The sequence below is a fragment of the Miniopterus schreibersii genome, assembly GCF_964146895.1.
Source record: "Miniopterus schreibersii genome assembly, chromosome: 10".
Lineage (NCBI taxonomy): Eukaryota > Metazoa > Chordata > Mammalia > Chiroptera > Miniopteridae > Miniopterus > Miniopterus schreibersii.
This window is the reverse complement of record NC_138110.1, coordinates 64,497,970-64,523,395: the sequence shown is the minus strand read 5'-3', so window position 1 is coordinate 64,523,395 and position 25,426 is coordinate 64,497,970. Positions and strand designations below refer to the sequence as shown.

Here is a 25,426-nt window from a genome sequence, read left to right as displayed (position 1 = left end):
GAGATTCCAAAGTGGGGAGTGGGGTGGGGGCAGGGAGAAGCAGGTAGATTTGAGATATATTTTGGAAGTAGGACTCTGTTAAGAGTGATGGAAAGAGAAGGACCAGGGTGAGTCTCAGGTTCTGGGAGGAGCTGCTGGCTGGGTGGTGGTGTGATTGCAGAGTTGGGGACCCTGGGAGCAATCAGGGGAACAGGTAAGAATCAGGAGTTGAGTTTGGCCATGCTAAGTTGGAGAGGCCTATATTTCAATATCCAAGGGGAGGCGTCATTGGGCAGTTGTAACTATAAGTCTGGCACTTGGGGGAGAGGCCCAGGATGGAGATATAAATTTGGAAATCCTTAATTTGTAGAAAGTATATAAAATCATGAGACTGGAAGCAGCCACCTAGGAAGAGGAGAGGAAAAGGCACTCAGGCCTGAGTCCTGGATGCTCTAACATTTAGAAGTCAAGGTCAAAGAGGAAGAGCCAGGAAAGGACACCACAATGAACACCCAGCATGGTGGAAGAAAAACCAAGAGAGTGGTGTCAATGGAGCCAAATGAAGTGTATTTTTGAAAAGGACAAGGGCTAAGCCATGTGGAATGCTGCTAGGGGATTATGGAAAATGAGAACATAGGCATGACCACTGGATGTGGGAACATGGAGGTCATTTATGACTTTGATCACAGGAGTTTCAGAAAATTGGTTGGGACAGAAGCCTGAGTGGAAGGGGTTGAAAAGTAAATGTTGACTTCTAAGAATGGCAGACGGACCATAATGGAAAACCAAGGCAATTCTTAACTCCAGGGAACACAAAAAGTTGTTCAGTGATGGAAAGGTCACCATAGTGTGCCACATGGGTTAGCTTTGAGGGAGCGTTTGCAGTCTGACTCATAATGCTGACCTACCCACTTGCCATCCCTATAGCAGGGAGGCGGTGGGGTAGGGAGGGATGGGCAGGGAGGGGGAAGAACTAAATCTTCCTTTTCAAAATGATGTGGGAATCAAGGTCCTGAGCTGAGCGAGGTGTGGGAGACTTAAGGCGGGCCTGTGAAAAAGGAGTTTGGGGAAGGGAACATCTCAGGGAATTGTAGAAGGGGGATGTGATATCCAGAGGGTCCTTGTGACATGTGAGGTGATATATTTAGTGCAGCCAGTCAACACAGTAAGGAGACTTTTTCCAGACCATGCAGGTTCCAAGAAGGAGGTATCAGGAATAGCAGGCCTTCTGGCATCTGTGGGGAGGTGGTGTGCGGGTTCTTCAAGGGGCTCTGGTGTGGGAGGCAAGTCTCAGGATGCTGCTGCTGGTAGACATGGCTGGTCTGCTCCAGGGCCTGAGCCCTTCAGTTAGGGTAGCCCCATTCGATTTTAGATGGTAACTCAGATCTGAAGTGCAAAAGAGGGTAAGGTGCTGGGTGGGTGCAGGCCACACAGCTGGCCTAAGCCAGACCTCTGGCCTCCTCCCTTTCCTGTCTCCCAACCCACAGAGTCTCAGGGAGGCAGCAGTTCGGACCATGCTTCTTTCTAGGTCAGGAATGGAATGAGAATGTTCCTCCTGGGTTAACCCAGGAAGATAGTGTCTGGAAAATCTCTTCAGCTGTTAAGAACAAGGGCATTAATAATACAATACTACTTGTAATTAACTTGACACTGGTGCAGGCACTTTTCTAAAAGTCTTATATTTTCCATGATTTCATGCCTCACAACAGCCCTATGAGGTGGGTGTTAGTATCTACCCTACTTCGCACTGAATGAAAGGGAGGCACAGAGAGGACAAGTGACCTGCCCAAGTCATGACCTTTCCTGGAACAGCAGCCAGATTGCAACAGGCCATTGGGCTCCAGTGTCCTCACGGGCCCTAAGCAGGACATTCCTGAAAAGATTGACACTGGGTTCTGAGTGTGGGAGGCCTCCTCCCTGGGACACTGGACCCTTCACATTTATTGAGAGGAGGCAGCCCTGTCTGCCCCCTCCTCGAGCTTCCTTATGGGACTCTGGAGAGGAGGCCAAGAGCCTGGGGGCTGGAAGAGCTGGGGCCACAGGGGTACTCTGGTGGCCCTGGTGGGGAGTGAGGCTGCAGCCTCTTCGACCCACCAACCTGGGGTCATGAACCAAAGGCTCCTTCCTCAAACCGGGCCTATTTGGCTATGACTTCTTCCTTCCAAAGCCCATATGCCCTCACCCCAACCCAGTCCTGGTCCCCATGAACTAGGATCTTAGTGGGGGCAGGGATTGGGGCAGGGCTAGCTGTCAGGCTCCATGGGGCTCTCCCCATACCTTCGAACCTCACTGGATTCCTGGCTCCCATGTTCCTGCCAGGGAGGCGAGAGACGGGGACATGCCAAGAAGCTGCCTCCAAGGCCCCCAGTCTCTGAGCCCCTGCACCCTGCTCTGGGTGTGTGCGCGGGATGGGAGCAATCCCAGATTCCCCAGGAGCCTGCCCCCCCCCCCGTGGGAACCACCCCCTGAATCCTGCTCCCTTACCTCCATGGCTGGGCTGCCTGGTCCACGGGGCTGCAGGCAGCCATTTCCTTTCTTGATGCAGCCAGTACAACCACCTCCCTTCACACAACCTGGAGTGTGTGCTGGTCCTAGTCACTTGTCCTCTCACAGGGCCAGTGCTCCTGATGGGGTCCTGCAGGCATATAGCCCTCACCCTGTTCAGTTTGCGGAAGAGGAGCGCACGGGGCCAGATGAGAAGGTGCAGGCAAGTTTATTAGGACATCTGAGTCCAGATGGTTAAAGCATCTGTGTACAGATGGGCTGGGCTCCAAGTGGCATCAGCGCCAAGTGGCTGGGGAGCAAGTCTCTTTACAGGGTGTAGGGAGGGAACTTCTTGGCGTGCCCGGTTCTTCCGAGCAGTAGTGGAGAGTTATCAAGTGTAATGATCAGGTTGCTGCTGGAGTTCATCTAAAAGTTACTTTCCCATGCAGGGGAGGGGTGAGCCCTCAGGAGCATTAAGTTTTTGTCCAAACCTAACACTCCCCACTACCCCTGGGCCCATCAGAACCTTATTTCTTATATATCAGCCCCTTGGGTACCTATCACCCGCTTCTCAGGAGGCTGATGGGAGGATAGGGCCCCTAGGCCCCTAGAAAGCTTAGAGACAGCCCCCAAATGACCCTCGTTTGTCCCTTTCTCAAGTCCTGAGAGCTGCAATCACAGTCACAGCAGCTCCTGCCACACCGTGGCCACACCGCTGCTAGTGACAGTCATGAGGCCGGCATTCCTCCCCTGTCATCCGCTGCACACACAGGCCCACGTGCGTCCCCAGGCGCCCAGGCGCCTGAATCACTGCTGACGGCTTGGGACCTGGTGGCGTGGGCTCCTGGGGATCCATTGGGGAAGGGGGGAGGTGGCCACGTCACCTCAGAGAAAACACCTGTGGCCATAAATAGGCAGCCAGTGAAGGCAGCACAGCACAGCCTGCACAGCAGCACCACGCTGTACCCACCTGTGCCAGGATGCCCGACGCCATGCTGCCCGCCTGCCTCCTCAGCCTGCTGGCTTTCACCTCTGCCTGCTACTTCCAGAACTGCCCGAGAGGTGGCAAGAGGGCCATATCCGACCTGGAGCTGAGACAGGTATGACCATGGTCCACCTCTGGGCTTCCGGGAAGCGGCAGAGCCCCAGGGCTGGCACCACAGTGCAGGGGCTGGGAAAAAGGAAAGTTGTGGGACAGCCGGGCTTTAGGGGAGTTCCCAGTAGAAGCGAGGCCTGGAGTGGATGAGCAGAGGGGACCAGATTGCTGGGCAGGCTAGGACAGGCTGCAAGGCTTCCTGGACACTGTCGCCATTCAGATAAGGGTGCAGGAAAGAGAGGTCTCCACAGTAAGGGCTTGGGGCTGGATCAGGGAGAACTGGGCAGTAAGGCCTCCTGTGTGCCCATGGGGGCCTCTCAGCCAGCAGTGGCTGGAGCAGCAGAGGCTCTGTCCTACTCAGCATCCCAGGCCTTCTCCATCCAGCTCCCAGCCCCTCCCCGCCACAGGCCCTGGCTGTCCTCTGAGCTTGCCTGAGTTGGAGGTGCCACCCAAGCACCCTGGGAGGAAGTTCTGCTGGGTACCTAGCCCACTTCTCTCCTGCTGCACGTCTAGTCGATTCCCTTTTAGTCCATTTTCTTTAGAGCTGAAGGAAGTCCAATCACCATGCTCAATCTCAATTCTTCCCAGGCCACAGGAGGCTCAATTTTGAGCGGTTGAACAAAGTAGAGTGGGTAGCTGGGCAGACTACAGACTCCCTTCCCTCCGCTCGGTGCCTCTGCAGGCCTGAGTCACCTAGGGGCCTCCAGCCGCCTCAGGGCCCAGCCCCGCGCCCGCCTGGCTCGTGCGCAGGCGGGTCCGCAGAGGCCCACCAGCCTGAGGGGAAGGTGCGGGGAGGGGGCGGCGGGGGAGCGAGGCCAGCAAGGGAGGGGGCGGGAAATGGGAGGAAGGGCCTGGAGATAGGTGGTGGGGGCAGGGACTCGCTGCTCGGATGGTGCTAGAGACCGAGCTTGAGCGATGGGGGCCGGAGAGGAAGGCCTGCGTTAGGGAGAAAGCCGCGGGAGGTGCACAGCGCTGAGGCCCCAGAGCTGAGGACGGTCTCCCCGCTGCGGTGGCCCCCGGGAGAGCCTCTCCGGGGTGGGCGCGGGAGCACGCTGGGTGAAGTCCCTGAGGGAGTCTGAGCCGCCCGTCAATCAAGCGAGGTTAGTAGATGCTGGCTCCCCTCCTCTGACCCTTTTTGGGGCCAGAGCCGCCCCAGGGCGACGCGGAGCCCCTGGCCCCCGCGGCCCTCCCCGCCCAGAGGGGCCCCGGTCCTCCGCCCGGGCTGGGCCGCCTGGACCGCCCCGCCTGCTCGCCTGTCGCCCCCAGTGCCTCCCCTGCGGCCCCGGGGACAAGGGCCACTGCTTCGGGCCCAGCATCTGCTGCGGGGACGAGCTGGGCTGCTTCGTGGGCACGGCCGAGGCGCTGCGCTGCCAGGAGGAGACCTACCTGCCGTCGCCCTGCCAGTCGGGCCAGGGGCCCTGCGGGGACGGGGGCCGCTGCGCCGCCCGCGGCATCTGCTGCAGCGAAGGTGCGGGCCCGGGGGCCGGCGGGGCGGGGCGGGAGGGAGGCGGGGCTGGCGGGGTGGCCTGGGGTCCGGGTCCGGGCCCGGGGCCGCCCCGCTCAGCCCCTGCTCCCCGCAGAGAGCTGCGTGGCCGACCCCGAGTGCGGAGAGGGCGCCGGGCTCCAGAGCCGCGCGCGCGCCAGCGACCGGAGCAACGCGACCCAGCTGGACGGGCCGGCGGGGGCGCTGCTGCTGCGCCTGGTGCAGCTGGCGGGGGCCCCCGCGCGCGCGCGGCCCCGCGGCTACTGAGCCCCGCCCCGCCCGCCTCGCCCTCGAAGCACGAAAAATAAACCTGTAAAATGCACTGACTGTGGTCGCTCCTGTCTCCGGGGTGGGGAGGGCCGAGGGCGCGAGGGCGAGTCGCGGGCGGTTTCCGGACCGAGACGTAGGCGGGTCCACCCGGAGAAGGGAAGGTCCCGAAAGGGGAGCGACCCCGGCCCGCAGAGTGGCAGCTGGAGCTAGGGACGGGCTGCCTGGGGGGGAGGGGGGAGTGGTGCTGGGGGCGGGGGCGGGGTCTTAGGGCGGCGGGACGGAAATCAGAGACGGGCGGGGTGGGGGGCGTCCGTGGACAGCACAGCAAGAGAGAGGGAGACAGACACTGAGCCGGGCGGAAAGGAGACGGGGAGAAAGGCAGAGGGGACAAGCCAAGAAGTGAGCAGGAGTTTCTGTCGCCATTTACATCCCAGGAGACAGGGACAAGCAGCTTCAGGGGCCCACCCAGGTCCCCAGATTCTCAGTTCCATGTCTTTGCCATCCGAGGCTGTGAGGTGTGTGCGGGAGGGGGAGAGGGACCAGCATCCCCAGGCCAGCAGAGAGGGCCGCGTGCTCGCTGCCCAGGAGGAAACTGGGCACCCCCACCTGGCTTCTCAGCCACTGAGACACTGAAACCCGGCTGCAGGCCTCGGCCAGGTGCTGCCGTGCGAACCTCACCCCCACTCAGACCCAGGCAAGCAAATGACTGTTAGGGGCAGGCCCCGGGGTTCTGGACCACAGTCACAGACAGAGACCCTGAGATACACATTCAGAACCACAGGCACACTCAGAGAAACAGACACAACCGACTGGAGGATAGACAGGCACACACACACACACACACACACACACTCACACTCACACCAGCTCCCGGACACAAGGACCTTCCACCCTTGGACGCATCCAGCTTCAGGGCAGAGATGTCCACTGTTGTTCTCTGTCCCTCCCTCTGCCCTTTTATCCCCTCACTCCTCTCCCTCTCCCCCCCCCAACTCCTGGGTCTTCTCTTGCTTCTCCCCTTGTCCCCCTACACCCCTCCCTTTCTCTTCTGCCCCCTCTACCCCTCAGTTACCTCCCATCCTCCTCCCTCTACCAGCTCTGTTCTCTGCAGCCTCTCCCTGGGATGTCTTGCTCCAGGTCTTGGGGCGACAAGAGGCTCCATCTCCTCCTGAATTCTCTGCTGACTTGGAGGCCAGCGTGGAGCACAGGCTGAGAAAAGTCACTCTGAGTCCCGACCCCAACAGCCAGCCTTGGGGCACAGCCTGGTGACAGCCTCAGCCAGCGCTGGGCTGGGGAGGTCTAGGTGCCAAGCCAAGGGGAAGCTCTCTCCTGGCCTTAGAGCCTGCTTTGCTGTCACCTGACCAGGCTCAAGAGGTGACGGCAGGGGTCATGAGGGCTTCTATCTCTAATTAGCATAGACTGAGGGAGTCTTTCTCCTTGTCTGTGTCCCTTGTCTTTTATGGTCATTTCTGTGATCCTAGTCTCCAAGAACTCCTGTCCTGCAGGGTCCTCAGCATTGATAGTGTGACATAAAAATAAACCACGACGGTGGAAGTTCACTGATGTAGTCGACGTTTCTAGTTTTCAGACTAGAATGCTCTGTCCTAAAGCTTCACACAGCTGTGCGGAGCACACCTTTGTTGCCCACAGTCCTCTAGGTGCACACACAGGCATTTTCATTTTACAAATTCCTGCTATTTCATAATCCATATGTACTAATTTGCACCATTTTTAACAAGGTAAATCTGGGGCATCCTTTCATACCAGAATATTTACTTCTATCACCATCTTTTTGTTTTGTAAATTTTATTATGAGAAATTTTAAATATACCAAAAAGTAGAGCTAATAGACCAAAACCCTTCAAGCACCCACCCCTCTCAGCTGTAAGAATCATCATGGGGTGGCTTGCGTCATCTTTACCTTGACTCTCTCCTTCCACTTTTTTTTTTTAAATTTATCTTTATTGTTGAAAGTATTACAGGTATTCCCCTTTTTTCCCCTCATTGATCCCCTCCACCCAGCATCCCCCCGACAGGCCTTCACCACACTATTGTCTGTGTCCATGGGTTATGCATTTATGCACATAAGTTCTTTGATTAATCTCTCCCCACCCACTCCCCCATCTCTGCCTTCCCTCTGAGATTCGTCATTCTGTTCCATGCTCTATGTCTCTGGATCTGTTTTGTTCCTCAGTCTATTTTGTTTATTAGATTCCATATATGAGGGAGATCATGTAAAACTGAATCAGGAAGAATCAGGAAACCTGAATAGGACAATAACAACTGATGAAATCGAAGCAGCAATAAAAAAACTTCCAGCGAACAAAAGCCCTGGTCTGATGGCTTCACAGGAGAGCTTTCTAATTCTTTAAGTTGTAGGGTTAGATAGTTTACTAAAAATTTTTCTTGCTTTTTGAAGTAGGCCTGTAATGCTATGAGCTTCCCTCTCAAGACTGCTTTCATTGTGTTCCATAGATTTTCAGTGATTGTGTGTTCATTTTCATTTGTTTCCAGGAAGTTTTTGATTTCTTTCTTGATCTTATTGCTAACCCATTCATTGTTTAATAACATGCTATTTAACCTCCATATGTTTGAATGTGTTTCAGTGTTTTTACTGCAGTTGATTTCTAAATTCATGCCATTGTGATCTGAGATGCTTGATATGATTTCAGTCTTCTTGAACTTGTAGAGACTTGTTTTGCACACTAACATGTGGTCTATTTTTGAGCATGACCTATGTGCACTTGAGAGGAATGTATATTAGCAGCTTTGGTATGAAATGTTCTGTAAATATCAATTAAATCCATCTGACCTAGTGTGCCATTTAGTCACTGCTTCTGTGCTTTTTGTCTGGAAGTCAGTGGGGTGTTAAAGTCCACGACTGTGACTGTATTGCTGTTTATCTCTCCCTTAAAGTCCTTAAGGTTGTTATTGATAGGTCCTTATTTACTACCATTTTAATTCTTTATGCCTATGCTTCTCTATTTCTTCTTATTATTACAACAGTCCCTTTAACATTTCCTGCAATGCTGGTTTGGTGGTGATAAACTCCTTAAGCCTTTTTTTTTGTTTGGAAAGCTCTTTATTTCACCATCTATTTTGAATGATAGCCTTGCTGGATAGAGTAGTCTTGGTTTCAGATCTTTATTTTGCATTACCTTGAATACTTCATGCCATTCCCTTCTGGCCTGTAGAGTTTCTGATGAGCAGTCATCTGACAGCCTTATTGGAGCCCCTTTGTAGGTAACAGATTGCTTTTCTCTAGTTGCCTTTAAGATTCTCTCTTTGTCTTGAATTTTTTGCATTTTAATTATGATGTGTCTGGGCATGGGCTTCTTTGGGTTCTTCTTGCTTGAAACTCTCTGTGCCTACTGAACTTGTGTGACATTTTCCTTCACCAAGTTAAGGAACTTTTCTGCCATTATTTCGTCAAATAGGTTCTCTAACCCTTGCTTACTTTCAACCTTTTCTGGCACTCTTATGATGTGAATATTGTTACATTTCATGTTGTCCCACAGCTCCCTTAGACTGTCCTCCTGTTTTTTAATTATTTTTTCTTTTTGGATCTCTGATTGATTTTTTTCTACCCTGTCTTCTAATTTGCTGATCCTATCCTCAGCTTCCTCTAATCTGCTGTTTATTCCTTCCACTGTATTCTTTATTTCTGCTATGTCATTCTTCATTTCTGATTGGTCATTTTTCATAGTTTCCATATCTTTTTTCATGCTGTTGAGCACCCTTACAATCAGTATTATAAACTCTATAACTGATAGATTGCTTATCTCCATTTCACTTAGCTCTTTTTCTGGAGACTTCTCTTGTTCTTTCATTTGGGGCTTGTTTTTTGGCTGCCTACTTGGGTTTGTTTCTATGTATTAGGTAGGCCTGCTAGAACTCTCAGTCTTTTTGGAAGGTCCGTGGTGCAGGCCAGTGTCAGATGCTGTTTGTGACTGGCCTTGAATACCCTGTTTGGAGCTATCAACAACCCACAGCTTAAGGTCCCCTCTGTTGGGTTTGAGTATGTTTGGACAGGACCAAGATGCACACCAAAGCCTGCTTTTGCAAGGCCCAGGTCCAGAAGCACATCAGGCAGAAACTCAAAGCACTCTGAGGTCTGCCTCTGCCTGCAGGCTGATTAATCTGATTCTCTTAATCAGCCTCAGGCTGTAGAAGCTCCATAGGGTGGGGCAGCTGATTGTTATCAGCCTCTTAATAAGCCTCAGTCTGTAGAATCTCAAGGCGGGTAGGGCAAGAGGTTTTCTTGCAGGGTGGGGCAATTGTTTCCTCCTCAGGCAAAAGCTGCTTGGAAGGTAAATGTCTGCCTGACTCAGCATAGGAATCCAGATGGCCGCCCTCTTAGCTCTATTCCCAGAGCTAGCACCCCTAGATTCTCCTCACACAGCTCTAGTCCACTCTGCCTTCCCTTTGCCAGAGCCCAAAGTGAGTGGCTGCACACAAAACTTTGTGCGTTGGCTCTTTAAGAGGGTGCTTGCATTTCCAGCTGTCTCTCTCACAGACAGAAACTCAGCTGCTTTTCACAGCCAGATGTTATATGGGCACCTCTCTCATTTCTGGTGCTCTGGGCTGGGAAGCCCCGCTTGGGGTTTAGGCCCAGAGTCCTCAGTGAGAAGCCCCCACAGCTGAAATCTCCCTCCAGACCTTCAGCTGCTGTCTGTGGGAGCCTGGTCAGTCCTCTTGCGCCTCTGTACTTCCTACCAGTCTCTATGCAGCCTCCTCTTTTCCTCTTTGTTTATGAGGGTGCTGTCCAGCTTGTCTTCGGTTGCAGTTGATTATTCAGGATGGTTTTTCTATATTTTAGTTGTCATTCCAGTTTGGTCTCTGGACAGTGTCAGTGTAGCTTCCACTGAGTCTGCTCCCATCTTTAATCTCCTCCTTCCACTTTCAAATGATCTTGAAGTCAATGGCAGCTGTCATACCATCTCACCTATCAACATTCCAGGGCACATCTCAAAAGATATGGACTTTTCTTATAAACATGACCACAGACTGTGATTACACACATGCAAACCCCAAACCAAATCTCAGCCATATATGAATACAGGCATACCTCAAAGACATTGCAGGTTTGGTCCCAGACCACTGCAATAAAGTGAGTATGGCAATAGAGTTGTAATCTCTTTGCTGGTAGAGGGTCTTGCCTCCAATTTCTAAAAAATGCAACATCTGTGAAGCATAATAGAATGAAACACAGTAATAAGTATGCCTGTATTCTCCAGTATTCAGGCATTATTCAAATTTCCCCAGGTATCACATGAATACATCTTTTGCAATTCATTGATATCTGAGTCCCTTTCTTCCTAAGGTACAAAAGAGAATATTTATCCTCTTGACCCTTTTACCTTTTTATTGTTCTGAACTTCCTGGAGAGACTCGCTTCCAATCTTTTTACTGTATTCATTACAAGCAGGTATAATCACATGACTTTACTGTATGTATGTCACCTGGACTTATTTTGCCTGTTCAGTTACATATTAAAATAATATAATTTTGTAATATGTTACTCTCCTTTTCTTTATTTTACTGCCAGGACTAATTACATATTTTTGAAGTTGTGTGTGGGTAGGCATATTATCTGAGAATTTCATTTCTGGGTAGTAAAGTGGGTTCACAGACACAGAGTAGTCATTAAACAAAGGGAGAGTTGGAAACCATTGTCCTGGACAAGAGCCCTAAGCACTCTGGAGGTTTGAAGGGGTCATTCCAAGGAGGAACAGAGGCCATGGGACTGACCCAGGAAGAAGTGTAAGGAATGACAGTGAGCTCGCTCTGCACCCAGTCCGTCTGGCCACTGGACAACTTCACTTGGCCTGCATTTCCTCAGCACCTCTCCCAGCTCACCCATGGGACCTCTGGGATGTCCCCAGTAAAAAGAGGTCATAATCAGACCCAGTGTTTTTGAAGCCAGAAAAGAAAACACTCTGGCCTTCAGATTTACCGAAAGAATGAGACAGTGGGTGGGCGGAGTGTCTGAAAGGGTGAGGGGACCCTGAACTCAGTCCCAAGGTGAGGTAGGCTAAACCGACATCCTTATGTTCTGTGTAAGCCACTGGGGTGTGGAGGGTACACAGGGCACTCAGGGCTGAGAGTGAATTCCCAGGCGGCAGATCCCGAATTTTCTGCTGATGTGGTGGGTGGACATGCAAGCTTGCCAAAGTGTGAATCCATACCCACATATCCCTCCAGCTGAGGAGCGTGGTTCCCTGTGTGGTTTCTGAGGGACCACAGAACTTGTATGACTTTCCTCAGATGCCCATTTATGTGTAGCACATGCTTCTCCATAGCTGATTTGAACAGGACTCCGCTTTGAGTCATCTCCTGTTCCTTTCCTGAAAATCCCTCCACTACCCCCCATTGCGGGGGGCATAGGAGGGACCTGCTTTCACAGCCTCAGCAAGAACCCCAGTCTAGGTTGCTGTTGGCCACTGGGGCTTTTAAAAGCCTCTTCTCTATTTATTCTCTTCATACCTCTAATACTGATCTTGTTCTCATTTGTAAAAACTTTTATTCAAGCATAGCATACACACAAAGTGAACGAATCACATGTGTGCATTCTGATGAACTTTCATAAACCGAGTGCACCTCTTTTACCAGCTCCCAGGCCAAGAAGCGGAAAATGACCAGTGCTCCAGAAGAACTCTTTCCCATCCCCACCCCACCCAGCCTCTGGCACCATGGCTTTGCTCTGCCCTTTCTTGTGAATTATATGAAGAAATTCTCACAGGCCTCTTTAGTGTAGTTTTTCTCTTCCCACTCTGTCCGTGAGACCCACATGCTGTTAGGTCTGGGGAAAAGCTTGCAGTTCTCCAGTGTGACAAAGCCACAGAAGTAACTTTTAAATTTTTTATCACTAACAGATTGAGCGGTGCTCCTGTTTGGTTTGGCCCCGGCCTTCCCCGATGGCTGCCCACCCCTGGGTGAGTGAAGTGGTGAGTGTTGGGGGAGAAGGTTTAGGCTTTTATTGATTCCCGATGATAGGTGAGAAGATTCTTCCTGTTGGTTGGCGATTTTTGACTGTCAGGGTCATTTCTGTGGCCCTGGGCTCTCAGGAACCCTGGTTTTGCAGGGTCCCAGCTTGGCCTCGTCTTCTGAGTACCAGGGGCCTCCTGTGGCCTCCAGGTTCCCGGGGACATGAAGGCCCCTCGGCTGTGGAGGGTGAGGGTTGTCCTGCGCCCAGCCCTCAGCGTGGCTGCGGCTTCCTTCCAGGTGTCATTCCCTGGCCGCTGGACCCCTGACAGTCCCACTCACGTCCCGCCTGCTGCAGGCCCCCAGCTCTGTTTGGGGGGAACTGGGGCTGCTTCCACCTCTCATTGTGCCCCGTTTTCCTCCAACACCCACACCCGCAGCCCTGGCGGCCGGGGGACAGCGAGCCCTCCCTTGCCTGGGGGAGCAGCTGAGCCCCGTCCTGCTCCGAGTGCCCAGAGCTGCAGACGCGGCCCCCGCGCCCCCCGCGCCCCCCCCTTCCCTCCCGGTGCGGACACAGACGCCAGTCAGTGCGAGGGAAAAGCTGCTTTATTTAATTTTCATCACTTGCGGGGGGCCGGGGGGCGCTGCGCCCCCACAGCGCGGGCGGCCCGCGGGCGCCGGGCGGAGGCCGCCTAGGGGTCGCAGGCGGGGTCGGTGCGGCAGCCGTCTGCGGGGAGAGCGCGCGGTCAGGGCCGCCCGCGCCCCGCGCCCGCCCCCGCGCCCCGCCCCGGGCCCGCCGCGCCGCTCACCGGGGCTGCAGCAGATGCCGCGGGCGGCGCAGGTGCCCCCGTCCCCGCAGGGCCCCCGGCCCGACTGGCAGGGCGACGGCAGGTAGGTCTCCTCCTGGCAGCGCAGCGCCTCGGCCGTGCCCACGAAGCAGCCCAGCTCGTCCCCGCAGCAGATGCTGGGCCCGAAGCAGTGGCCCTTGTCCCCGGGGCCGCAGGGGAGGCACTGGGGGCGGCGGGGGAGCCCCCGGAGGGCTGAGCCGGGGCGGGCCGGCCCTCCGGGCGGGGGCCGGGAGGGGGCGCCGGAGCTTCGGGTCGCCCTGGCGCCGCTTTGGCCCCAAACGCGGCCACAGGAGGGGAGCCAGCCCCCGCTATGAGCCCCCTGGGGCCCCGGGCGGGGGGGCACCGCCCTGCGTCCCGGGTCCCTCCCTCCGCAGCGGGCGCGACGGGGCGCGGGCGCTCACCTGGCGCACGTCCGAGTCCATCGCCGCCCTCTTGCCGCCCACGGGGCAGTTGGTGATGTAGCAGGCGGAGGTCAGCGCCAGGAGGCCGAGCAGGCGGCAGGCGAGGCTGGGCGCGGCCATGGCGCGGGCTGGGGTCCGACGGCGACGGCGCGGCCGGCCCGGCGATCGGCCCTTTATGCGCGGCCCCCCCGGGCGCGGGCGGCTGTCTGGTCCCGGCGGCCGCTGGGGTCAGGCCCTGCGCGCCCCTCATTTGCAGGGTCGGCCGGCGGGGTCAGCGTGTCAGCTCCCGTCGGGCGGGCCACGGAGCCTGCGGCGCGGCCTGGGCCCCGGGCGATGAGAGCATGGGGTGGGGGTGCGGCCCAGCCAGGGCCTAGCCGGCTGGGCCCGGCACTCGGGTGGGGCGGGCCGGCGCCCACCTCGGCGCCCCCAGGCCAGGAGCCGCTGCGGCCGACCCAGCGGGCCCCCCCACCCCGCCGCCCGTGCGCCTCGTCCTCTGGTAGAAAGTCTCTTCCTGAACCCGCAGTGCCTGGAACCCACTCCCCACCCCACTGCCCGCCCCATGCCCACGCCCCGCGCCTGGAACCTGCCTAGGGAACCGCCTCTCTTTTCCTCCAACTTCTAACTCAGAGCCTTTCCTCCAGCTGTGAGGGAGGGACAGCCCACAGGGGAACTGGCAACACCTGGGGCTCTGTCACCTGGAAATGACAGACGCCCTCCTGTCACATTACAGCTACTGCAAAGGCCTCTCCACAGGGTTCAGACCACCAGCACTTTGTAATGGGGGCAGTTACTGGACCTGCCACTAGCTCCTGTTGCCTGACGATGCTTTAAACAAAGAGGCACATTGGTGACTATCACAGATTGTTTTAGCATTTTGATACCTGAATTAAATATCATCGGTTTCCTTTGTAATCCCATGTCTTTGTGTCATGCATTTAAAAACAGTGCTTTTTTTTTCTTTTTTCGTTTTAAACATATCTCTAAGTGAAATAATTGAACATTAGAGACAGGCTGCCTCGGTGGAAGGGGTGAAGGTCAGTGTCAAGAACAGGGAGATGGGCAGCACAGATCCTTTTCCAAGAAGGGACCTGTCACCCAGCTGGTGGTAGCGTGGTCAGCAGAATGGCCTTTGGTCCAGGGTCTGCTTCAGTGGCAGAGAAGCACCTGGCTCATGAGCACACCTTTCCCAGGTGCCCACAGCTGATGACTGATCCATTTTGACTCAATGCTGGGCAACCCTGAAGGACAAATTCAGCTCTGGACGTCCCTGTGGAGTTAGTTACCCAAGGCCAGCATAGAAGTTCTCCCTCTGCCCAATCCCGTTTCCACCCCTCCCTGCCCAGCTGTGGGTCCCAAGGGCCCTAGGTAATAGACATTCTTCCCATTAAACTCCTTCTCATTCTGCTCCCTGGGGAGCCCGCCCTGCAAAGGCAAGCATGAAATGAGGCCAAGTTCAGAAAGGACAAACTCAACAGCCCCAGTCCCTTGATGTCAATCTGGAGGGCAGAGGAGGGTGCTGAGGCCACCAGGTCACAAAGCCCGTTTGACCCCCAGCCACTGGTGTGTGCTCTCCAGCACTGAGGAGCTGGTTAGGCCACCCTGGAGTACCAGTCAGCAGCCGGTCCTGTTTCTCAGTCTAATCAGCACATTGGCATTGCTGGACTGGAAGGACAAGCATTTGACCCTGGAGATAGCCCCAGAAAGGCCTCCCAGCACTCTGTGAGCGCACTGACCTCACCAAGTTAACACATGCACATAAATTACTTTTAGCGTAATGGCCCGCACAAGGCCAGCATTCCTTTATCTGTTCATCACTGTTCATCTGAAGATGCACTGGGGTCCCAGCCCAGATGCTTGGAAACACCAGCGAACCAGGGACTTATATTGGGGCAGGGGAGGGCTATTGAACAATAAACATAATTTAGCAGGTTTGGGGGCAGTGAGTGCCAAGGAGAAAAGGTTGGGGCATGTCACAGTTTTCCTCAGAGTGCTCAGGGTGCTCTTTGTGAAGGTGACACCTGACCCTTAAAGGTGAGGGAAGAAGCCATATGGATATCTGAGGGCAGACTTATTTTCTGTTGCTTTGTAACAAATGACCACAAATTGAGCAGGTTAAAATAACACCCACTTACTCTTGCACAGTTTCTGTGGGTCTGGGCTAGGCTCAGCTGGGTTCTCTGCTCAGGGTCTCACAGGGCTGCAGTCAGGATGTGAGCCAGGCTGTGCTCCTTTCTGGAGCCCAGGAACCGTTGCAGGATTCATTTCCTTGTGGCTGTAGAAGTAATAATGGTGGCTTGTTTCTTCAAGGCCAGCAGCAGAGTCCTTGGAGAGGTGCTTGGAGTTTCTGAGCGCAGAGAAGCCTCTTTCAAAGGGCTCGCCTGGTTAGGAGCCCCCAGCCCAGCAGAAATGCCATCTTTTTAACTCAGTCAAACTAATTAATTACCTCTGCAAAGTCATTTCTCTTGGGTAGTGACCTCGGAGTTGAATTGCTGAGTCATATGGTAAGTGTCTGGTTAACTTTTTAAGAGGTGAGCAATATCACCTCCCCTTAAGGATGGTCCTGGTGTGGAGCCAGTTGAACCCGGCATGGACTGGGCCCCCAACGGTGGCTGGAGTTTCTTGACCAAGGGCAATTTGGTGGAATAGCCGTCATGCTGTCTGAGGCATTCAGGGTGTCTGTGAATGCTCACAGTGACTGGCTGGCCCCAGGGAAGGGTGCCCACCTGTGGTCTCTGCCATTGGAGAAGTAGGCTGGTGTTTCAGGCACTGGCAGCTGAAGAAACTCATCTCCTTACTGTCCTTCAGGGCTACTCATGCGCAAGACAGGAACACCACAGCCATCGCCATCTGGATCTGAGCCGTTTGAACCTGGATCTATTTTTTGCCTCTTTGGTCAAAGGGACATTTCAGACTCCCTATGAGATCACAGTTATGAACTGGAAGGAGCACGAGTTCAGGAAGAGTCAGTCTGCCTGAGCAGCTTGTCTACCCCACAGCTGACCACACACGCCTGAATGAGCCCCACCAAGAGCAGCACCATCCAGCTGACCCATGGTCTCATGGGCAGTAATAAGTATTTATTGTCTCAGATCACTAAGGTTTGGGGTGGCTTATGATATAGAATAAGCTGATACGCAGGCAGTCTCTAACGGGGCCGGGACAAGGAAAGTTGTTTTCAAAAGGAGCTAGTGATTTGTCAAAAAGAGTTCTAGCTTTGTTCTGAAACCCTAGGGACTTCTGATGGGAGACCCCATTGGAGCTGGCCACAGGTCCCCTCAGCGTTCTGATCGGCTGTGGACATCTTGGGCATGAGAGGACCCCTGGGTCCTAAGGCCTAAAAGGCAGAGCTGCCTGCCTTACAGCGAGATCTCCTTTGGTGTCCTGCTGCCCTGGATGACCCTCAAAGCCCACTGCTCTTCTGGTCCTGGTAAATAGGTCAGAGCAGCACATTCACACGTGGCCACCGTGGGCTCCGAATGCAGAGGCCCACCATGCGCTGCATCTCTTTTTCAGGGACAAAGGGTGCAAAGTATAGCAACTTACGCATCTTTGTGTGTGTGTGTGTGTGTGTAGAAAGACGATCTCTTTTCTCATTACTATAAGAGCAACACACATATACAATATCCAGTTATAAGAATATAGTATAATGTGTTTATTCATTATTCTGTCGATGGGCTTTTGGATTGTTTCCAGGTTTTGACTACTATCCTTTGGTGGACACAAGTATAATATCTCTTGGGTGGAATTGCTGGATTCAAGAGTTTTTGTATGTTTAGCTTTTCCTACCAGCACAGTGTGAGAATTTTCTTTCACTTTGACAGGACATCCCAACACTCTCCCCACTACTGCATTCCCAGAAATTTCATGGATATTCAAGGCTCTGTGTTTTCACAGGATTTATCTCTCATATTCCAACACATATTTTATAAAGCATGATGTTACCTCCTGCCTCCTAGGTTCTACATATCTTGTGACTACTATAAGCTTTGGCTCTGCTCAGTGGACCAAAGTGGAACTCTGGGTCCCTGGGGATTACTGGGTCCCCAGTAATTCCAGGAAGGTCTGGGTATTTCTTTCCTCACTGCAGTTACACAGCTCACAAGACTCCTTGACAAATTCTAGAAAGAAGACTTACAGTGAGATATATAATGTGATTGCAGGGTTCTTCCTTCATCTGGTGGTCTAGTTACTGGGTAAAGAACTAGGTCTATATTGTGGTGGATCAGGTTAGGTCCCGATTCACCACAGATAGAGTATTTTTGGACACACAGAACAGGTGGGGCCCTAATGGGCTTCCTGACTATTGCAGTCCTGGGAGACCCGTGACAAATTAGTACCTCCAAAAGACCCCTATGGCTCAAACCATTCTTATTAGCACAGCCCATATACTCAACAAAGGGCTCATAGTCGACATATAAAATGAACTCTGACAAATCAATTTAAAAAGAAATGAGCCAGGAGAAAACCACCAAAGCAGCCATGTAATTGTCCAATAAAAATGAAAGGTACTTATCCCATTAGTTATAGGGGAAATTAAAATTCAAACCATAATGAAACCCACACTCACTAGAATAGCTAAATTTTTTAAAAAAAATATATATTGATTTCAGAGAGAGGAAAGGAGAGGGGGAGAGAGAGATAGAAACATCAATGATGAGAGAGTCATTGATCAGCTGCAGCCCGCAACCTGGGCATGTGCCCTGACTGGGAATCGAACCCTGATCTCCTGGATCCTAGGTTGATGCTCAACCGCTGAGCCACACCCGGCTGGGCTAGCTAAAGTTTAAAAGGCTGGCTTTAGCAAGTGGATACAGAACAATGGGAACCTCCACACACTGTTGGAGGGGGTATGGATTGGTACAACTACTTGGGAAAGCTGTTTGTCAGTATTACTAAAGCTGAACACATACACACCATGCGACCCAGCAATTCCACTCTAGAAATACATGCATCTGAGCATCAAAAGACATGTCCCAGGATGTCGGTCACAGCGGCACTACTTGTAATAGTCCAAAACTGGAAACAGCCCAGATGTCCACCAACAGTAAATAAAATAAATTTACACAAAAGAATACAGTAGTCCCCCCTTATCTGTGGTTTTGTTTACTGTGGTTTCAGTTACAAATGGAAAATTCCAGAAATAAACAATTCCTAAGTTTTTAATTGTGTGTTGTTCTGAGCAGAATGATGAAATCTCTTGCCAGCCTGCTCTGCTCTTTCCGGGCCGTGCACCATCCCTCTTTCCAGCATTTCCATGCTGTACATGCTGCCCACTGTTTCTCACTTAGTACTGGTCTGGGTTACCAGATCAACTGCCGTGGTATCACAGTGCTTGTGTTCAAGTAACCCCTATTTTACTTAATAATGGCCCCAAGCCCGGCCTGCGGGGCTCAATGGTTGAGCATCAACCTGGGACCCAGGAGATGGCAGTTAGATTCCTGGTCAGGGCACAAGCCCGGGGTTCGGGCTCAATCCCCAGTGGGGGGCGTGCAGGAGGCGGCCCATCAATGACTCATCATTAATGTTTCTCTCTCTCTTTCTCTCCTTCTCCCTTCCTCTCTGAAATCAATAAAGATATATTTTAAAAAATAATAACGGCTGCAAAGCACAAGAGTAGTTATGCAGGCTGTTCAGATAAGCCGGAGAGAAGCCATAAAGTGCTTCCTTTAATGGGAAAGGTATGTATGTATATGAAGAAAACATAGTGTATATAGGGTTTGGTGGCATCCACAAGGGGTCTTACAATATATTTCTGGATAAAGAGGGACTACTCTAGTCAAATTTACTGATCTTGTATTTTACGTTTTTGGAAGGCGCTGTCATGTCCTGAGGAGACTGCCCTCTGCTGGAGTTAAGGGGAGCTGCAGGGCAGATCTTGGCCTCCAGCAATTCATTATCAATTTGGCTGTATTTGGCACATAACTCAGTCCCTGGTATGAGTTTGAGGCCATTCTTTAGTTTCATTAAAATAATAATAATAATAATGTAATAATAGTGGCAGCATTTAACATGTATTGAACACTTTACTCTTTCCCAGGCACTGAACTCAGCTTTACATGAATGTCTCACTTAATCACCACAACAATCTCAGAGCTTGATACCAGTACTTTATCTATTTTACTTTGGAGAAAACCAAGGCACAGACAGACTAAGGAATATTCCCAAGGATACTCAAGAAGAGGGGAGTGCACTGTTGGTGGGAATGCAGACTGGTGCAGCCACTGTGGAAAACAGTGTGGAGGGTCCTAAAAATTTTTTAATGGCATTGGCTTATGACCCAGCAATTCCACTTCCAGGTATATATCTGAAGAAACCCCAAACACTAATTCTACAGAATATATGCACCCCTATATTTATTGCATTATTTACAATAGCATAGACATGGAAGCAGGTCAAGTGCCCACCAACAGATGAAGGGATAAAAAAGTTGTGATATATACATAATGGAATATTACTTGGCCATAAAAAAAGAATAAAATGGCCCGGCCAGGCGTGGCTCAGCAGTTGAGCATCGACCTAGGATCCAGGAGATGGAGGTTCGATTCCCAGTCAGGGCATATGCCCGGGTTGCGGGCTCGATGCCCAGTAGGGGGCGTGCAGGAGGCAGCCGATCAATGACTCTCTCATCAATGATGTTTCTCTCTCTCCCCCTCTCCTTTCCTCTCTCTGAAATCAATAAAGATATATTTAAAAAAAAAGGAATAAAATGTTACCATTTGTGAAAGCATGGATGAACCTAGAGGGTATTATGCCATGTGAAATAAGGCAGACAGAAAGACAAATACCATATGACTCACTTATATGTGTAATCTAAAGAGCAAAATGGATGAACAAACAAAATAGAAACAGGCTCATAGAAACAGAGAACAAACCCATGGTTGCCAGAGGGGAGGGTTTTGGGGAACTAGGTGAAAAAGGAGAAGGGATTAAGAACTACAAACTGGTAGTCACAAAACAGTCTCGAGGATGTCAAGTACAGCATAGGGCATATAGTAAAAAATATCGTAATAACTATGTACGGTGCCGGGGGGTACTTGAAATACTGGGGGGGGGGGAGGAACCACTGTGTAAACTATGATTGTCTAACCACTATGCAGTCCATATAAAATTAATACAACATAATACTGAATGTAAACTGTAATTGAAAAATAAAATTAAAAAATTAAAAAAGGAAGAATGGGAAGCTGGGATTCAAACCCAGGCAGATGGCACCAGGCTTCTAACCACTAACCAAGGTGCTTTCTCTACCTTCAGTTTATTCCTGTGGATTTCTGGAGTGAAGCAGTGAGTGGGGCAATCATGCAAACACTCCCATCTCTCTTGGAGATTTTTTTACAAGGTCTTATTTTATTTCTATAATAAATCCACAGACGGGTCCAGGAAGCCATGAGGGACGACTTAGTCAGCTTGTCACCCCCAAATCGGATTCCCCCATAAGAGAAGTTAGTATACTTGCAAAGAGCATCCAAAAACAAACACAGACCCTGGCCGGTTTGGCTCAATGGTTAGAGTGTCAGCCCTTGGACTGAAGGATCCAGGGTTTGATTCGGACCAAGGACAAGTACCTCGGTTGCAGGCTTGATCCCCAGCCTCGGTCAGGGAGCGTGAAGGAGGCAACCAATTGCTGTGTCTCTCTGAAGTCGATGTTTCTCTCTCTCTCCCTCTCTCCCTTCCACTCTCTCTGAAAAGCAATGGAAACGATATCCTCATGTGAGGATTAAAAAACAACAACAACAAACACAAACTTACATGTCACCAGGTCAGGAAGGAACTAAAATCCTGGAAATCTGTTGTTTTAATTTTTTCCTGGGTGCTGAATGTCACAGTAATAAAACCTTCAGAGGAAAACACTGTGTGTCTCACACAAGGATGTTACAATCTTGATAAACGGTGATAAAAGGGATGTAGAACACCTTATAAACTGCTGTTTTCAAATATATATATATTTTAACGGTGACTTTTGCCAAATGTTAACATGGAGATATTTTACATGAAACCCTACTTTACAAATACAATTTATCTATTATTAAAAGTTGGGATTAAACTATATTTGTTTTTAGACAAAATTACATTTAAAAGTATCAGAATGTTTCAAGTTAAACTACATGCCAGTGATATGCTATGTTTATAGTTATACTTTTGCAGAATTTTAGAAAGTATAAATTCCTAACTGTCAAAATATTAGTCTCAAATTTCATTTCACCTTATTTTAAAAAGTCCCCATAAAACAATTCTATCTATCCCATTCTAAATGCTGTAAATTGTGAGAAACAGTGCTTCTAAAAAATTGGTTTATACCAGTTGTTCATCCAAAGCCCTCAGGTCCATAGGAGGCTGGAGGCCTACACACCATATTTCCCAGACTTCCTGCAATTGGCTTCCACTATGGCAATAGCCTAGGAGTCAGGCACGGGCAAGAGATTTGTTGTTAAGGCCAGAGGAAGGACGAATCCTCGGATCCCTCCTGTTTCTGGGGACCTCTGACAGTGGCAGGGGCAGCGGCAGCAGCAGTGGAGGATAAGTGTGGCTCCTGGGTTCCTGCAGGGGCCCTACTGTTCCCGCAGCAGCAGTGGGTCAGCCAGCACCCGCACTTCTGGGCGCAGGCAGTGACAGGCAAAGGTGTGGTAGACACAGTCGACATTTATGCCTCAGTTATGAATTTTCCAGACACAAAATCCCACTCCCGGACCATCTCTCTTCCTCAGTAGCTAGTATTTAAAAGGAAAACAGGAAGTGTGAAATATGGGCGCCTTCTCTCTCTGGGGAGCATGCCCACACCCATCTGCACTCTCTGCATCTCCTAAACCGGACAGTCCCCAGGAGACTTGCAACTGGGGGAGCAACAGGCAGAGGCAGCTGGTCCCAGGCTAATCCTGAGCCTATCTCCAAGAACCCCTTTTTTCTGACTCTTCAATGAGCCAATAGCAGTCCTGCCTTGGCTCACTTCTGTCACTGTGACTTTTATTTCTCAGTGAGCCAAAGCAGTGCCTCCTAGGCTCCTTTCTTTCCGGTAATGTTTCTAAAAGCCAAAGAAGCCCTGCTTAGATCAGAGATCAGCAAACTTCTTCCGTAAAAGTCATATAACAAATATTTTAGATTTTGTAAGTCATATACGGTTCCTGTTGCAACTAATCATCTCTGCCATTGTAGCGTCCAAGCAGTCAATGAACAGGTGTGGCTGTATTCCAATAAAACTTTATTTACAAAAACAGGTAGTAGGCCAGATCTGGCCCATGGACTATAATTTGCCAACCACTGACCACACTTGACAATACCCAGGAGATGACCTCATGACTACAGTCCAGGCTACTCCTCTGTAAGATGGAAACCTCTAGGGTCTGGTGCTGTGCTGAGAGTTGTACATGGGCCAGAAAAGGGCACTGAGTGTGGGAGTTTCTGATCAAGTGGTAGGTGCAGAGGCCAAAACATAGGGGCAAACTGGAATAGGTTGAGCTTCCTTCTTCATAAGAAACACCACTGCTTTATTCCAAGTCAGACCCAACCCTCATACCCCTAATACACACATAGTCCCTGGGCAGGTACTGTCCTTACTGGGCCCTTAGGAGCCCTTGTGCTGTGGCCTGACCACCAGCCCCTCTCTGGTGATGGCCCAGTTGTAGCTCTTCGGGGAATCCAATGCTGCTTCTATCCGAGCATCCAGGTTCTCTCGGGTGATGAAGTTTTTTGCATCCTCCTGTTGGGAGAGAGGCCAGCTGAATGGGAGCCCCCAGCACATGCCAATCTGCCCACACTGCCTGTTGGCCTTTAGCCCACCGAGAGAGGCTCCAGCTCTTCCCTGGGAAATGCTTGGAGCCCAGGTCCTCTTTGAGGCCCTGCTGACCTTCCACAGCAGCCTTGTCACATTCTTCTTTCTTAATCACCCACTGGACAGCTCTGCCAGAACCACAGCACACCAGCTGCGGCAATGTTACTACCTCTTAAACTCTCTCAAACTCCTCTTCCTCCTACGACTTTAATTCATGCCTCATCCACGCTTGCTGGATCACTCCTGCGAACCTATCCCAAACATTTTACCCTACAGAGACTTATCACCCATAAGTGGACTGCACGGTCCCTCCTTCAGACACCAGCTTATTATCCACTAGCTACCTGAACACCTTACAAAGTCAACTCACCTCCAGGTCCTTGTGCTGCCCTCCTCTCCCAAACCCTCGCCACCAAACTCTCTCAAGGCTGCCCTCTCTATCTGCACGGAGCCGGTGCCCCACTGCGCTGCACCCAGGGCTCTGACGGCCTCCCAGGCTGAGCTCGCGGCCTACGGCGCCCACCCCGTGGAGACCCGACCTACCTGCAGCTGCAGCACTTCCTGCTCCTTGAGCTGCACCCAGGCCTGAGTCTCTCGGGCCTGACGGGCCTTCTCCTCGGCCTGCAGCCGCTCCTGCTTCCGCGCCTCCAGCCGCAGCCTCTCTATCCTGGGAGGACCAACAGGCCGAGACTGAGCTGGCTGGGCTCCCCGCCGGCCGGCCCGCCCCGCCGCGCCCGCCGCGCCCGCCGCGCCCGGCTCACCGCAGCTGGTGCAGGCGCAGGTTCTCCGCCTGGTTCCAGGCCATCAGCTCGCGGTGCTCAGCGGCGTCCTCCAGCGCCTTGCGCTCTGCCAGGACCCCGACCCGGGCCTCGTGGATCTTCCTCCGCACCTCGGACACGAACTGCAGCCTGGGCAGAGACGCGCCCGAGGTCGGCACCCTGCTAGCCCGCCCGCCCCGGCACTCAGCCCGCCGCCCCCTCGGTCACACACACCTGAGGGCGCGCACGATTTGGCGGTACTGCCGGTACCGCTCCGTCACCACGAAGAACTCCGCAGGGTCCACCGCGGGCGGGGTGGCCACGCGCCCGACCTTGGACTTGGCCGGCGGGTCGTGGCGGGTCTTGCGGCCGCGCGCAAGCAGCAGCAGCGGGGCCGGGGGCCCGCAAGGGGGCCGCCCCACTAAGTGGCTCAGCGGCCGCAGCATGACCGGGGCCGCCGAGCGTCCGGCGCGCCGCAGGGCATCACGGGGGCCGGAAGCGGCCGCGAGGCACCACGGGACGTGAAGTCCGGGTCCGTCCTCCCTGCGCGCGGGCGCCCGGAGCCTGGCTCGCGGGACGCTGCCGCCGTCCCCTGCCCCCGGGCCCGGGCCCGCCCCGTGTCCCTTCCGCTTGCGGGGGCCCCGCATCCCTCCAGGCCCCATGCGGGTAAGGATCTCGGCGTGAGTGGAAGAGAAAGGACGAAGGAGAGAATCCGAGGCAGCGGCTTCGAGGATCCCACCTCTTTGTTGGGCGACGGGGCGCAGCGCTGCGGTCCAGTCTGCCGGGGAGGGGACGGTCGTTCGCGCGGAAGCTCTCGTCCCCCGGCCCCTTGCGCCCCCTCCCGACCCGGCTTCGCAGAGACGCGCTCCTACGCCCGGAGGGCCCGACGTGGGGATCCTCCCCTCCCCAGGATCCGGCCGCCCGCCCTCAACAAACCTGATAAGTAAAAACCTGAGCCCACGCGGACTTAGGTTAAGCGTACGGTTTGCCTTATACGAATCTGCTACTTTATCCTGTGGTCACCGTGCTCTCCTGGTGCACTTTAAACTCAGTGGTTGAATGTCGACCTGTGAACCAGGAGGTCACCGTTCGATTCTGGCCAGGAAGCCGCCCATCAACGACCCTGTCTCATCAATGACGTTTCTCTCTCCCCCTCCCTTCCTCTCTCTGAAATCAATAAAAACATATATAAAAAAATAATATAATGTGCAAAATAGAAATCATCCATCTCCACACCTGCTATGGCTTTGAGGGACAGCAATCTGTCATTTCTAGTGCCCTGCCAGGCCTCGCTACCTGTCAGTGTGAGGTCGCACCCCTCGTCTCTTTCCACTGGCAGGGGGACACAATGGCTTCTCGCGAGAAGTCTGGGGGATCCCACTGCAGTCATTGTCTTACTTATGGAGGTTTTTTTTTT

The 25,426-nt window shown here is 52.6% G+C and overlaps 3 protein-coding genes across 4 annotated transcripts; 1 reads left to right on the top strand and 2 right to left on the bottom strand.

Annotated features, from left to right (window-relative positions):
• Positions 1–3,350: 3,350 nt before the first annotated feature.
• AVP (arginine vasopressin) lies at positions 3,351–5,364 on the top strand. The gene is made up of 3 exons (XM_081149448.1): positions 3,351–3,563; positions 4,826–5,027; positions 5,140–5,364. Exons 1-3 carry the CDS (start codon positions 3,444–3,446, stop codon positions 5,307–5,309), a joined length of 492 nt encoding a protein of 163 aa, XP_081005574.1. The 5' UTR covers positions 3,351–3,443; the 3' UTR covers positions 5,310–5,364.
• A 7,461-nt stretch (positions 5,365–12,825) lies between these two features.
• Positions 12,826–13,985, bottom strand: OXT (oxytocin/neurophysin I prepropeptide). Its single transcript, XM_081149450.1, has 3 exons — positions 13,486–13,985; positions 13,046–13,247; positions 12,826–12,963 (listed from the first exon to the last, which is right to left on the bottom strand). The coding sequence occupies exons 1-3, from the start codon at positions 13,603–13,605 to the stop codon at positions 12,929–12,931; spliced, it is 357 nt and encodes a 118-aa protein (XP_081005576.1). The 5' UTR covers positions 13,606–13,985; the 3' UTR covers positions 12,826–12,928.
• Positions 13,986–21,407: 7,422 nt separating this feature from the next.
• Positions 21,408–24,498, bottom strand: MRPS26 (mitochondrial ribosomal protein S26). Of its 2 annotated transcripts, none has more exons than XM_081150033.1 (4): positions 24,244–24,498; positions 24,013–24,159; positions 23,795–23,918; positions 21,408–23,179 (listed from the first exon to the last, which is right to left on the bottom strand). In XM_081150033.1, exons 1-4 carry the CDS (start codon positions 24,453–24,455, stop codon positions 23,045–23,047), a joined length of 618 nt encoding a protein of 205 aa, XP_081006159.1. In that variant the 5' UTR covers positions 24,456–24,498; the 3' UTR covers positions 21,408–23,044. The 2 variants fall into 2 exon arrangements, with proteins under 2 accessions (XP_081006159.1, XP_081006158.1); XM_081150032.1 differs by having other exon boundaries at positions 21,408–23,176; positions 23,791–23,918; positions 24,244–24,492.
• Between the last annotated feature and the right edge of the window lie 928 nt (positions 24,499–25,426).

Bases quoted from the DNA above. Each gene is read 5' to 3' on its own strand.
- MRPS26 (XM_081150032.1), bottom strand. From the start codon at position 24,455: ATGCTGCGGCCGCTGAGCCACTTAGTGGGGCGGCCCCCTTGCGGGCCC. The intron at 24,160-24,243 runs GTGTGTGTGACC...GTCTCTGCCCAG, and splicing joins CAAATCGTGCGCGCCCTCAG to GCTGCAGTTCGTGTCCGAGG. The intron at 23,177-23,790 runs GTCGGGTCTCCA...TCCCAACAGGAG, and splicing joins AGTGCTGCAGCTGCAGGTAG to GATGCAAAAAACTTCATCAC.
- OXT (XM_081149450.1), bottom strand. From the start codon at position 13,605: ATGGCCGCGCCCAGCCTCGCCTGCCGCCTGCTCGGCCTCCTGGCGCTG. The intron at 13,248-13,485 runs GTGAGCGCCCGC...CGCCGCCCCCAG, and splicing joins TGGACTCGGACGTGCGCCAG to TGCCTCCCCTGCGGCCCCGG. The intron at 12,964-13,045 runs GTGAGCGGCGCG...CTCTCCCCGCAG, and splicing joins CGGCATCTGCTGCAGCCCCG to ACGGCTGCCGCACCGACCCC.
- AVP (XM_081149448.1), top strand. From the start codon at position 3,444: ATGCCCGACGCCATGCTGCCCGCCTGCCTCCTCAGCCTGCTGGCTTTC. The intron at 3,564-4,825 runs GTATGACCATGG...TGTCGCCCCCAG, and splicing joins CCGACCTGGAGCTGAGACAG to TGCCTCCCCTGCGGCCCCGG. The intron at 5,028-5,139 runs GTGCGGGCCCGG...TGCTCCCCGCAG, and splicing joins CGGCATCTGCTGCAGCGAAG to AGAGCTGCGTGGCCGACCCC.